The sequence below is a fragment of the Harmonia axyridis genome, chromosome 2 (genome assembly GCF_914767665.1).
Source record: "Harmonia axyridis chromosome 2, icHarAxyr1.1, whole genome shotgun sequence".
In the NCBI taxonomy this organism is placed as follows: domain Eukaryota; kingdom Metazoa; phylum Arthropoda; class Insecta; order Coleoptera; family Coccinellidae; genus Harmonia; species Harmonia axyridis.
In genome coordinates, this window is record NC_059502.1 from 5339949 (window position 1) to 5353708 (window position 13760).

The following is a 13760-nucleotide window of genomic DNA, read 5'->3' on the forward strand; positions in this document are numbered from 1 at the left end:
ACGCAGTCACCATCAATAGATAAAGGACATCCATTTTAATAACTACTGTAGTTTTTTTGAGGGAGTATCCTCCTTCAGGAATCTTTCTATACATTTTTACATCGATACATTTTTTATTTCATCTCGACCATGACGTCACTCAGGAAATTGGGCTTTTAAACAAAATCAAATATTCAAAACTTTGTTTGCTTAGCTTCTCAACTCATCTCGTCCAAAATCAGTCCAACTGTGGCATTTATAAAATTTTGAAAAAAACCAGTTGATTTTTTCCAATTCTTTAGTGATCCCATAAATGATCCACAAATTATTTGAGTATTCGATTCTGAAAATCACCAAGTTTTGTGAAATTCATGAAATATCATCCCAGTCAATTCTGATTTTGAACTGGAATCAAATAAATATAGCAATATTTATCGTCACTTTTTGATTGCAAGATTCGGCACTATTGAAGTCTTCTTTGGATTTTTTCGTGGTACCAACATGTACCAAGGTTATGCAACACAATCATTTTATCACAAAAAAAAAATTCATTTGTCGTCAAAAGGTGTTTTGACGAAGTATGTTGTTAGAGTTCCTTTTCCTTTAACGAAGGTAGGACCTCTGCACTCACAGGTGTAACCTGCCGTCATCAAAATTTTGGCTGTATCTTCTGTTACCTGAAAAAAATAAGCAGAATTGAAAAAAAAAATTATAATATATTATCATTTGATAAAACAATTCAACAATTTCTAAGCGTTGTTGAAGCGTGTACCATTCTATGATTAAATGGCATAACCTACTGAACACAGATGACATAAGAAATGTCAAACCGATTTTGATCTTATTGGATAATCGATTAGATCTCAAACTCAATCTGAAAACTTTCAATTTACCTGTATTCTTCCCATGATACCACAGGAGTCCATCCTAGATGCCACATTGACAGTGTTACCCCATATGTCGTATTGTGGTTTCTGTGCTCCAACAACACCAGCTATCACAGGACCATGATTCAAGCCTGTTGATCAGAAATCATTATAAATATATCACATAACTTCTGATTTTAATTTTTTTTTATTGGGGAAAGAGGAATTTAAATACAGAGGGAAAACAGTTAATAAAGAATACCTACAAAAAAAAAATCAACTACGTCTATGGTTAAAGTGTCAATGGGACACAGTTACAAAGCCTACACAGAACACAACAGCTCGCACTAGTTATGAACCTCAGAGACGTCTCACAGTAGAAAATGTGGTCGGTTTGAAAATATTGAACATTTCGCTCAACTTATTTCCTTTGGTAGAACCCCTATATGTGACTTACTCAATTTGAAAAAACTCACCAACTCGAAGTTTGAACCTCTGAAATGCATCTCTATTTATTTGATCTAGACTAGTCATCAAAGCGACAGCAAATTCAACCAAGGCGACTATTATATGCTCTTCCTTTCGTGTTCCACCCTGTAGAAATAATAATAATGAATAACGTTTTTAAGTAATAGAGCGTTTGTACAAGTTGTCCGTTTTTTGCATATTATTTTCAAAAACCAAACTGTAGCCGTTCGAGAAAAACAATTTTTTTGCCTTGAATATTCATAGATCGTAATGAGATTTGAGGATCAATTCGGTATCATAACAGATTTTTGTACCAAATTTCGTTAGAATAGCTATCATAGTTTACAAGAATCAATTCTGAACGCTCTAGTCCCCGAAATCAGCAGTTGAGATGATAAATTGAAGTTGGATGAGATAGCAGTGAAGTTGAAGATGTCAGAAGTGTATTCATTATTTCACGTGAACATTTGTCTATGAAAAACAGCGAAGTTCGCCGCAAAAAAACGCCCAGGTGTTCATATTCTATGAAAAATCATACTCTGTGGTAACTTAGGATGTTAAGGCGTTTTTGTGCGACGAATTTTCTTCTGGATCTGATTCAATCATGGTCTTGCAGAGTTCGTCACAATAAAACGCATTATTTTAACACTCTATGGTTCGGCATAAATGTCTAAGGCGTTTTTTCGCGACGAAGTCTTCTTTAGATGTGACAATTTTCAACTTTGTAGAGTGCATCGCGAAAAAAACGACTTGGCGTTTATATACAAAGACGACTCGAGTATGAACTTTCAGGCGTTTTTTCCCAACGAACTTTCAGCCTGGAAATGTTATCACATTTCGACGTCTTGTGATGGAAATCGAAAAATTGGTTATATTTTTTGAGAGAGAAATCATCATTGAAAATTATTTTATATTCGCGTGCACTCATTGTTGTTCAAATATCTATTGCTTTCCTATTATTCATATTCTGTTCTGATATTTCCAGTTCAAAATTAAAAAAATGCAGTCATCTTAACGAGACAACGCTCTGTTCAGGAAACAAGACAATAACATGCCAATAAATAAAGTTTACCTTTTCTTCCTCCTTGCCTGGGTTGAGTCCTGAAGCCAACATATACGTGCTTCCGATTGTCTTTATTTTCTCTATACAGCTGAACTTAGGCTTCAAAAGGAGCTGAAAACCAACACACACACAGTTTCAACAAAAAATCAATTGCAACATTAAAGCAAAAACCGAAACACCGTGCACTGAACGAACGCAAAGTGCACGAATGAACATAATGGGGGACAACAGTTATACCTTGTCAAATTCACAAATTATTTCGTTGAGTAATCTCAGGCATTCCAAGCCTTGTTTGTTGACGTCGCTTTCATCGTAAAACTCCTTGTAGTTGGGGATCGAGGCAAACATAACTGCTATACAGGAATACCTCTCGTGATAAAGCTCCAGGTTATGCCTTTGAGATAGAAAATGCTCGGCAACGTGTGCCGGTAGGATGTTTTCAAGTAATATCTGAAAAAGGTTAAAGATAATCTCAAATCTAATGTTTGAATTTGGAAAACGAAGTTAATTTTATTGCGATAGGCCTAATTGTCAGAAATCGTCACGTAAGAAAAAAGCGTTATGTTCTCACTAAGAGGCCTTTTCCACGTAAGGTTTTTGGTGGTGAATCTTTGTTGAAAATTGATAGGGGTCTTTCATGTAAACAAACGTTCTTAGGTTATTCCTTGAGAAGTTATATGCCTTTGAAAATCGGAAAATTTCCTTGAAATTGCAGAGTAGAAAAAAAGAAACGACAGAATTCAATCGTTAAACATCTGTATGTATGAAGGTAATATGATACTTCAGAACAGAAAAAAAACAAGAAATTGCTTCAGGACAAATTCATTTCATCTTTCGACAAGCATTGAAAGAAAAACATATTTACAAATGATAATTATACATTTCCTGATGGATCTCTCCACGAAAAAAACGGCATTTGCATGTTCCACGGTAAATTTTTATAGAACGATGAGGGCAAAAAAGAAATGCAGGAAGATAACTCATAATTTATGACCTCTGGAAAATGTTTTTGAAAATTTTGCAATGTGAAATCTAAGAAATACTAGTAAAATGATTTTTCTTTGAAAGAATAGAAAATCGATCATGGGAATAATTGGTACTAATAGGAGTTTAGTATCCTGGGACGCCATCTATTGAGAAAAAATCCCAACACCTGGCAAAATACCAAACTCAAAAAGACAATTGTCATTATTGTCATTCATTCTAAGAGTTAACATACCTTGTTAATGCCTCTCATAGTTTCTACTTCTTCTTGTTCGACTTTGAGTTTGGCTTTCCACAGAAAGTCAGTCCTGGCTGTAAATTCAAGTTGTCTGTCTAATATGTGGAACAATAACACGACAACTGTAAGAACTAAAGCACTCTTAAATTCGAAAGGTAAGCCTGGAAATCTGTAAAAACAATTATTAAATCAATAAACTGCGAATGAGATCGAACTTTATATCAAAAAAATCTTTCGTATAACCGACAACAATAACATCGCTAGAATCAAATGAGTGGACGAGCACTCAAAAGCTGCTGAAGTCAAGTCAGTGCTTTTCTTGAGTTTTTGTTTCAAATTAGTTCATTCTCGATTTTAACTCCTCATCCTGTAAGTCTTGATCGATCACCTTTTGTACCTATTCATCGAGCTAACTAAACCTGACCTCTATTGAAAGCATATTTGCCATTCATGAAATACATAATGGAGATACAAACTAGACATCTTTGATGTCTGGAATAACACTTTGTTGAACATTAATCTTTGTCATTTGATGTTGGCATGGGCTGAATGTTCTTACGTTAGATGTCATTAAGGCTTCATTGAGGAAGCTGAATCGAAGATGTTTTGCAATGAGATATTCGCCAGCTTTGACAGCATAAAGCTGCCATGTTGGAAGAGCTATATCTGTCAGTTTTGGAGGTTATGGTAGGTAATTGATATTGCGCCAATAATAAGGGTGAGTTGAAATGATGAGAATTGAGTGAACAGTTTCCATAACTTCTACGTAATTCTGTGCTTGATGATTTCCAACAAAATTTTGTACTACTTGAACAACAAGCGTTCAAGTCTCCTTTCATGATTTGGTGAATTGTGGATCTTTATCAAGTTGCCTTAATTGAGGACCGTCAAATACATGAGCTTTTAATCTAGCCATCCTTATCCCAGGAAATTTACTTGACAGATACCTAAAACAATTTACATCGGTACCAAAGCGTTGATGATTCTGTTTTGTGTTCCTTGAATCATGAAAGACCTTGAAAACCTTTTCTGATGATCCATTGTTTACTGTCAGCTCTGCTGTACCAAAGACATGAAAAACGAGGATAATCTGCTGTCCAAGAAGGACTTTTACCATTTTAAATCAACATGAATTGCCCATTGACGTTCTCTGTATTTCATTTTGCTCAAACTATTGTGTAAAACTTGCAGTACTTTCATACTGGTGAGGATTTACATCTTGCTTTATGTTCTTGTTGTATGAATTTTTGGTACAATTTTACATGAAATATTCTTGATGCTGATACTTACTTATCGAAAATGATGTTATGATAAACTTGGAAAAATTCCAGATAACTATAAATTACGATATGCGTCACTAAAGATGCCACCATTAGGCAAAGTTTCAGGATAAAACCCATCCTCAAAAATACTGATATTGCCGCTAAAACTAACGCTGAACTGTACAGGTAAGTCTGGAAAAAAAATCAAATTGGTAGATGTTCTCAGATTCTTCGGGAGTACTTACAGGTACGTACTCTACGATCACTTCATTTGTTATATCAAGATCGTCCATTTCAAGATAAGTGTTTGAACTATTGGACAATCCGAATATGTCACTTTGGTTAGTGTTGTTCCTTATGAATTCACTGGATGGGATACTTCTCTGGCTGTTGGGATAGTAGTCCAGCTGTGATAACAAAAATAAAAATATTTGTACATAGAATATTTGTTCTGACAAAAAAAATTTCCCATTTATGTATTTTTTCATTAATTCTGAGATATAAACTATCGAAAATATATGGGCACTGCCTTCAAGTTACAACCTCTTTCATGACTGAATATCAAAATATTTTCTTTGCATTTGAAACATAACTTCCTATCCTGAACATTTCAAGTTATCCTAACCGAGCATTGTTATATTGAAGAGAATGAAAAAGCCAATGAACTTGCAAAAAGGGCATCAAGGTTGACATCTGTTAGACCTGAGCCCTTCTGTGGGCTTGGAAAATACCAATATGAGACAGCAGTCCAACAAAGAGTGGGACAATAGAAAATACTTATGGAGGAAACTCTGGGTCTTGCTCAAGCAAAAACATTTGTGGCGCTTTCACCGACTTATAAAGGGTGTTTTTTCGAGGTATATAACTTTAAGTTGGCATTACTGTTCAAGATGGCGACCGATTTAACAGCTGTCGAGTGATTTATTATCAGTTTGGTTTGGCAATTCATCATGAATAGACTCACGCCTGAACAACGCTTGCAAATAGTGCAATTTTATTTCGAAAATAATGGTTCTGTGCGGAATACGTATCGCGCACTACGTCCATTTTATATTGTTCAGCGATGAAGCGCACTTCTGGTTGAATGGCTACGTCAACAAACAAAACTGCCGCATTTGATGTGAAGCTAATCCTCAAATGTATGTCGAAACACCGTTACATCCAGAAAAACTTACTGTTTGGTGCGCTTTATAGGCCGGTGGAATCATTGGTCCGTACTTCTTCAAAAACGATGATGGCCAGAACGTTACAGTCAATGGTGATCGGTATAGAGCCATGATTACTAACTTTGTCATTCCTGAATTGAACAACCATGATGTCCAGGAGCTGTGGTTTCAACAAGATGGCGCAACATGTCACACAGCTCGTGCCACAATCGATTTATTGAAAGACACGTTTGGTGACCGCCTAATTTCACGTTTTGGACCTGTGAATTGGCCTCCAAGATCTTGTGATTTAACACCGCTGGACTACTTTCTGTGGGGCTATGTAAAGTCATTGGTCTATGCGGATAAGCCACAAACCCTTGACCATTTGGAAGACAACATTCGCCGTGTTATTGCCGATATACGGCCACAAATGTTGGAAAGAGTCATCGAAAATTGGACGTCCAGATTGGACAACATCCGAGCCAGCCGTGGCGGTCATATGCCAGAAATCATATTTAAAATGGAATGCCACAAGATTATCTTGCGTATAAATGAAATTCATGTCAATCGAATGATCCATTGTTGTTTTATTGCAATTTAAAGTTCTATAGCTCTAAAAAAACACCCTTTACCAGAAAGCTCTTGAAGTGTCGACGTCCTCCCTGGGTTGGTATGAACAGGTAGAGTTAAGAACAAAGGTCAAATTTGGTCGCAGTTCCTGATAGGCTAACAGAGCTTCAACGATCCTGAATAGTAAAATAATAATAATAGTCCCACCCTATACTGTCAAACCTCAAAACTGGAAAATACCGACATTGCGACGAAATTATAGAAAGTTTCAACTTCAGAACATCCTGTAAACAATATTTCCCGCGACATCACCCCCTCTCCTCCTTTCTTGCACTCCCCTCCATCTCCCTAGAGCAACCCGCCGACAACAATAGCGATAATAGTTTTCAGACATTGTCCGACGTCCTTCAGGACTGCCACAGACGATAACATCCAGATGGGAATTCCCCCAGCCACAGCGCATCTCTCCATACTGGATTCGGGTTTTTGCAGGACCTCCGATGCCGGGAGACAAAAGGGTTGAGGATCTTATCTAGGGTAACAGCGTCTGAGAAGCGTGCACATTCAATTACTGGGACGATAAAACGAAATTGAAAGGATCTCGTTGTTTCTTTTTAGTGTTTTCGTCGAAAGGTCGGATGAGAAGTTGGCTTTATTATCTTTTATAACTTCGGCCGGTATGGAATGAAGCAACTGGTACGATTCAGATCTGTATATAGGGAATGGAAAAGGTGGAGGAATGTTCAGGTGGTAATGATGCTTCTGGAGTTAATGAAGTATGAGAATATCAGGTCTGTTTATCTATCGGTTCGGTGGATCTACCTGTGATGTGGACCTATCTGTGATGTGGATCTGTCGCTTATGTGGATCTATCTGTGATGTGGATCTGTTGGATCAGGTGAATTTTTTGTGATACACTCAGAGATGTTAAAAGACGTTAGAAGGACGAATGATTCCTCCAACTCGATTAAATTCCAAAAGGCTAGATCCTATTTGTAGGAATAACGGAAGTACTGATGTGAGGTCTAAATTTTTTGGTCACTCATTCATTCAATCGGCAGTTGCACCTTTGGTATATAACGGGTGTTTTTTTTCGAGGTATATAACTTTAAGTTGGCATTACTGTTCAAGATGGCGACCGATTTAACAGCTGTCAAGTGATTTATTCTCAGTTTGGTTTGGCCATTCATCATGAATAGACTCACGCCTGAACAACGCTTGCAAATAGTGCAATTTTATTTCGAAAATAATGGTTCTGTGCGGAATAGGTATCGCGCACTACGTCCATTTTATCGTCGACAAAATCGTCCATCAGAGCAGTTAATTCGATCAACCATGGAAGTTTTCGCACCACGTTTACTCTTATTGATAACTGGCATCCCCAGAGACGCCGTACGGTGCGTACAGAAGAAGCTATTGCTGCTGTAGAGCGTAGCATTGAGGAAGACCCGAATGAGTCTATCCGCCATCGAGCACAGGAATTGGATCTGTGTCCATCCACTTTATGGAAGATTTTGCGGAAGGATCTTGGTTTGCGTGCTTACAAAATCCAACTCGTGCAAGAATTGAAGCCAAACCATCATCAAGTAAGGCGTAGATTCGTCGAATGGGCCCAAAATGAGATTGCCGTTGTTCCCGATTTCCTTAAGCGAATTTTTTTTAGCGATGAAGCGCGTTTCTGGTTGAATGGCTACGTCAACAAACAAAACTGCCACATTTGGAGTGAAGCTAATCCTCAAGTGTATGTCGAAACACCGTTACATCCAGAAAAACTGACTGTTTGGTGAGCTATATGGGCTGGTGGAATCATTGGTCCGTACTTCTTCGGAAACGATGATGGCCAGAACGTTACAGTTAATGGTGATCGGTATAGAGCCATGATTACTAACTTTTTCATTCCTGAATTGAACGACCATGATGTCCAGGAGCTGTGGTTTCAACAAGACGGCGCAACATGTCACACAGCTCGTGCCACAATCGATTTATTGAAACACACGTTTGGTGACCGCCTAATTTCACGTTTTGGACCTGTGAATTGGTCTCCAAGATCTTGTGATTTAACACCGCTAGACTACTTTCTGTGGAGCTATGTAACGTCATTGGTCTATGCGGATAAGCCACAAACCCTTGACCATTTAGAAGACAACATTCGCCGTGTTATTGCCGATATACGGCCACAAATGTTGGAAAAAGTCATCGAAAATTGAACGTCCAGATTGGACTACATCCGAGCCAGCCGTATTGGTCATATGCCAGCAGTCATATTTAAAATGTAATGTCACAAGATTATCTTGCGGATAAATAAAATTCATGTCAATCGAATAATCCATCGTTGTTTTATTGCAATTTAAAGTTCTATAGCTCTAAAAAAAACACCCTTTATCTGTGATGTGGATCTGTTGGATCAGGTGAATTATTTGTAATACACTCGCAGATGTTAAAAGACGAATGATTCCTTCAACTCGATTAAATTCCAATAGGCTAGATCCTATTTGTAGAAATGACGAAAGTACTGAAGTAAGTTCTAAATTTTTTGGTCACTCATTCATTCAATCGGCAGTTGCACCTATGGTATATATTATATCTGTATCTAGGAATACATGTAGCATCTAAGGGCGCAATTGTGTTCAGCCTCTAGAAATTTCGTGACAATAGTACCAATTTCTGTTGTTTTCTTGAAAAGGTTCGCTCTCACATGCTGGAAAATGTTTTGAGCACAAAAAATGCAAAAATCATAAAGAGTGCAGCCCAGAAAGTTTTGGTTCCAGCAAGATGGTGCTACATCCAAGTATCCACGCCATTATCTCGGCTGCCAGATGATGACTTTGTACGAGCAACTTCAAAGCTCTCCAGTTTTGAGCCCTTGTGATTCCTAGATTTTCAAACATCTTCCAAGGACTCTGAATAACCAGAAAATTGCTATTCCTATTCTCCAGATCTGGCCTCCTGTAATTACTGGCATTTTATAGACATCAAAAGAATGAGCCAAAGTTGAATCCTATTTTGAAAGTAAAGACTAATCGTTTTACAAAAAAAAAATATTGAAGAGTTAGAGGAGCGAATAAAGTAAAATTTACAAGAAAAAATTTGTTTCCACTGGTTACCTAAGGGGCTATAATTATTGAGTAAAGTTTAAGTTGTTGTTTTTACTCACCAGCGTGACAACAGAGCATGCAGAGATCAACACCACGGAGACCAAGAAGATGGCGAGTCGAAGACAGCGACTCTCTGCCACGATTTCTCCTGGAGGCGAACATCTGTCTGGCTCATCCAGAGGCGTATCCGACGGTGGACGTGGACCACAGCATCCGTCCAGCCAGCACAGATAGACGAACACAATCAGGACTATCAGCGTGGGGCCGAGTGTGCCATACATGACTAAAGTCCTGAAAAATAAAAGATATTTACCTACGACCTGAAAAAACAGCCACAATATATCCTTATGAAGATGGATATGTAAGTCCGGATGTAAAATACGTCATAGCGTGCCGTAAGAGAGGCCCAAATGTTGTGCGCGCCGAGGAATCCATAAAATTGGATCTTCCTCTTTCACTTACAATATGTGAATTTATAAAATGTATGGGCCTTAAGAAATCAATTAGAACTTCGGTGTCTCCGAGTTTTTTCACTGTCTTAGCAATTGTAAGCTCAGATTAACGATTATGACGATCATAAACGTACTTACTACACTGCGCAAAAAAATTAACGCACATTATGGAAATCTCAAATTTATTCTACAACTGAAGGTGTTCTCAATGATAATTATTTTTATCAGAATTATGCATGCATATGTTATCCATTTTCAACGTTTTTCTTCAATACAGATGTTTTTTCCCAGCAGGCATAAAAAAAGATGAGATTATCAGATTTTGAATGTATTGGCTCCATTCTGAAATCATTTGTTCTCGATAAATTCTAGTGATCAATAGTTTTTCTTTCGTTTGATTTTCTACACTCGATCGCTATGCAACGCGAAACACGCAATTTGACCCAAGAGGAATGTGCCCAAGCGGTAGTTTTGCGAGAAGAAGGGAGGATATACACAAGAATTGCAGAATGGTTTGGAGTTTCCCATACAGAATGTTGCAGCGATTCGGGGAGACAGGTATGAATGTCCGAAGACCAGGACAGGGTAGACCACGGGTAACAACTGCCATTCAAGAACGTTACTTGAGAGTTTTTTCGTTGAGACAACGGTTTGCAACCTCCTCCTTCAAAATCAGCTTGAGCAAACTCATGGGGTGCAAATTAGCACTCAGACAATAAGAAATCGCCTCAGAGAATATGATTTAAGGCCTCGTGTCGCGGCAAGAGGCCCAGCTCTTACCCCAGCCCATCGAAGGGCGCGTTTGGATTTTGCGAGAGAGCATATCCATTGGGAAGAGGCTGATTGGGATGAGTCTAGATTCTGCCTCTACCATTCTGATCGTCGTTCCCTTGTATACAGACGTTCACATGAAAGATATGCTCAGTGCAATTTCCTGAATACTACTGGTTTCGGGGGAGGATCGATTATGGTATGGGGTGGAATATCTTTGACTGCTCGCACAGACCTAGTGGTCGTTGATAATGGAGCTATGAATGCTGATAGGTATATAAGGTACATTCTTGAAAAGCATGTTGTGCCATTTGCCCCATACATTGGTGAAAATTTCATTTTAATGGACGATAATGCCAGACCCCATCGTGCGCGCATCGTTCAGGAGTACCTTGAAGAGGTTGAAGTCTCTCGAATGGAATGACCAGCAAAAAGTCCAGATCTCAATCCGATTGAGCAGGTTTGGGGGAGGCAACCTCAATAGAAGGCTGGGAAGTTCAGAAAATCATCCAGCTACTCTTAATGACTTAGGAATCCAACTCAGAGAAATCTAGGAAGGATTAGATCAGAACATTTTAAGATCACTCATTTTGAGTATGAACCGTCGGTGTCGTTGCCGAGCTGTAATTAACGCAAGGGGTGGAAATACCAAGTATTAAATCACTTATCAACATTCCAGTACTTTGAAAATTGTTTATTTTTCTTCTTTCACATAAGATTCGGTGAAATCCTGAATTTTTCTTTCACATAATGTGTCTTGTTTCGTTCAAAACCTTCCCGAGAGAACATAAAAAAAAGTTATAAAGTCAATGTAGAGTTAACTTTCATTAAAATTGAGATTTTCAGAATGTGCGTTAATTATTTTTCTAATGAGTTTCAACAATTCACACACATTCAGCAGTGGATAAACGATCCATATTGTTGAATAGCTAACCTTAAATTGAACATATGACGTTTCTAATTGACATTTGTCAGTGAAATCCGGACACCGACATGAATAACCCAGTACTTCTCATCGGACAACCTATTTACTGCCACCCATTTGCTGAACAACCTGTATAAGCAATCAACAACATTAATTACCCAATTCAAACGCTGAAATGGCTTGATGTAAACTGCAGACACTTAAAAGCGAAGATCCATCGCATCTTCCAACACCATCTACTCGAGAAATTTCAATTAGGTTCACAGAAGTGTGTCGAAGAAACAGTGGGATACGATATTCTTGATAATGAGCGTTACTCTCAGGTGATAGGGGCTCAAAACAATTTAGTTTGCTGAAGGAAAATTGTATTTACTCCTTGGGTATCGAGTTCGGAATTATAAGTTTGGTGTGGCTTCGATGGCTTAGATCCTCGTCTTCGTTAATTTACTCAAGGTACCTAATATTGTGTCAGTTCATGCCAGAGATGCAGGCAGACTTTCGTGTTGAAATGTAATAACAGAGCATTTTGATGGTTGAAGTGGGAGAGACACATTCGGAGGATATTGGCAATAGTTGGCATTGTTCAGAATTTTGTTCATGATTAAATTATGTAATTATTACCTCAGCTGAGGAAGTATAGTGTTTTCCAATAGGAATGATACAGTTTGAAATGGTTATATTGGCAATACTGTGTGCTATTTGATGTCATTTCTTATGTCATTTGTATTCAGACCAGTACTCACATTTGCGGCTGTAACAGGCCATTTTTTTGACAAAATTCGATTTTATCATTCAACATAGTTGTCTTTGAGGGCGATACAGCGATTATAGCGATCTCCCAAGTTTTCGATACCATTTTTGTAGTACGATATTTCTTCCGCTTCAGAATCAGTTTGGCGATTACTTCTCCATTGGCGCTGAATTTCATTCCAGCGAGCATTCTTTTGAGGTCTGAGAACAGGAAAAAGTCGCTAGGGCCAGATCTGGCGAATACGGTGGATGCAGAAGCAATTCGAAGCCCAATTCATGCAATTTTGCCATTGTTTCCATTGATTTGTGACACGGTGCATCGTCTTAATGAAACAGCACTTTTTTCTACAAATATGGGACCGTTTTTTACCGATTTCATGCTTACCATAACCTTGTCAGCTGACTGTTGTGTTTTTCCTCGCTTTGAATTCGGTTCATCGTGTGCAGTCCACTCAGCTGACTGTCGATTGGACTCCGGAGTGGAATGATGGAGCCATTATCATCCATTACGACATATCGACGCAAAAATTCAGGTTTATCGTACTTAAATAGCTCAGACACTGCTCATAATCATTAACACATTGTTGATTTTGATCGATTGTGAGCTCGCGCGCCACTCATTTTGCACACAGTTTTCTCATGTACAAATATTCGTGAAATATATGATATACACGTTCAAATGATATCTTCACAATGTCTGCTATCTCGATCAACTTCACTTTGCGGTCATTCAAAATTATTTTGTGAAATTTTTTGATTATTTCGTCGGTGACAGCCTCTTTTGAGCGTCCACTGCTTTCGCCGTCTTCGGTGCTCATTTCACCACGTTTAAACTTAGCATACCAATCAATGATCCCTGATTTTCCTGGTGCAGATCCCGGAAACTCTTCATCAAGATTTTGCTTCAGCTGTATTTTTCCCCTTCAAAAAACAATATTTTATCAGCACACGAAATTATATTTTTCCATCTTTTTTTAAATAACAAAAGTAGCTACACCCACAACGCAATATCTCACAAACTAATGGTCGGACTGCTGTCAAATTTTGACACGTATCGTTTGAAGGTTGGTACTAAGATGAATAGAAAACCTAGTGTGTCTACTTATTCTGTAAAACTTTCAGACAAAACAGGAGATTTTTCAGATTTACACCAACTTGATTTCGATGGATCGCGTCTGTTTCAGATGGC

General features: G+C 38.1%; 1 protein-coding gene across 8 annotated transcripts in view; it reads right to left on the reverse strand.

Annotated features, from left to right (window-relative positions):
* Positions 1-153: 153 nt before the first annotated feature.
* LOC123672494 (adenylate cyclase type 2) overlaps positions 154-13760 on the reverse strand; it is a 150986-nt gene continuing 137379 nt past the window's right edge. For all 8 annotated transcript variants that reach the window (XM_045606597.1, XM_045606596.1, XM_045606599.1 and 5 more), the window contains 9 exons: positions 9733-9964; positions 5106-5267; positions 4889-5052; positions 3596-3767; positions 2614-2826; positions 2386-2487; positions 1322-1439; positions 873-997; positions 154-656 (listed from right to left, as the gene is read on the reverse strand). In XM_045606597.1, the coding sequence (XP_045462553.1) occupies positions 528-656; positions 873-997; positions 1322-1439; positions 2386-2487; positions 2614-2826; positions 3596-3767; positions 4889-5052; positions 5106-5267; positions 9733-9964 (1417 nt within the window). In that variant the 3' untranslated portion in view covers positions 154-527. The remainder of the gene's footprint in view (positions 657-872; positions 998-1321; positions 1440-2385; positions 2488-2613; positions 2827-3595; positions 3768-4888; positions 5053-5105; positions 5268-9732; positions 9965-13760) is intronic.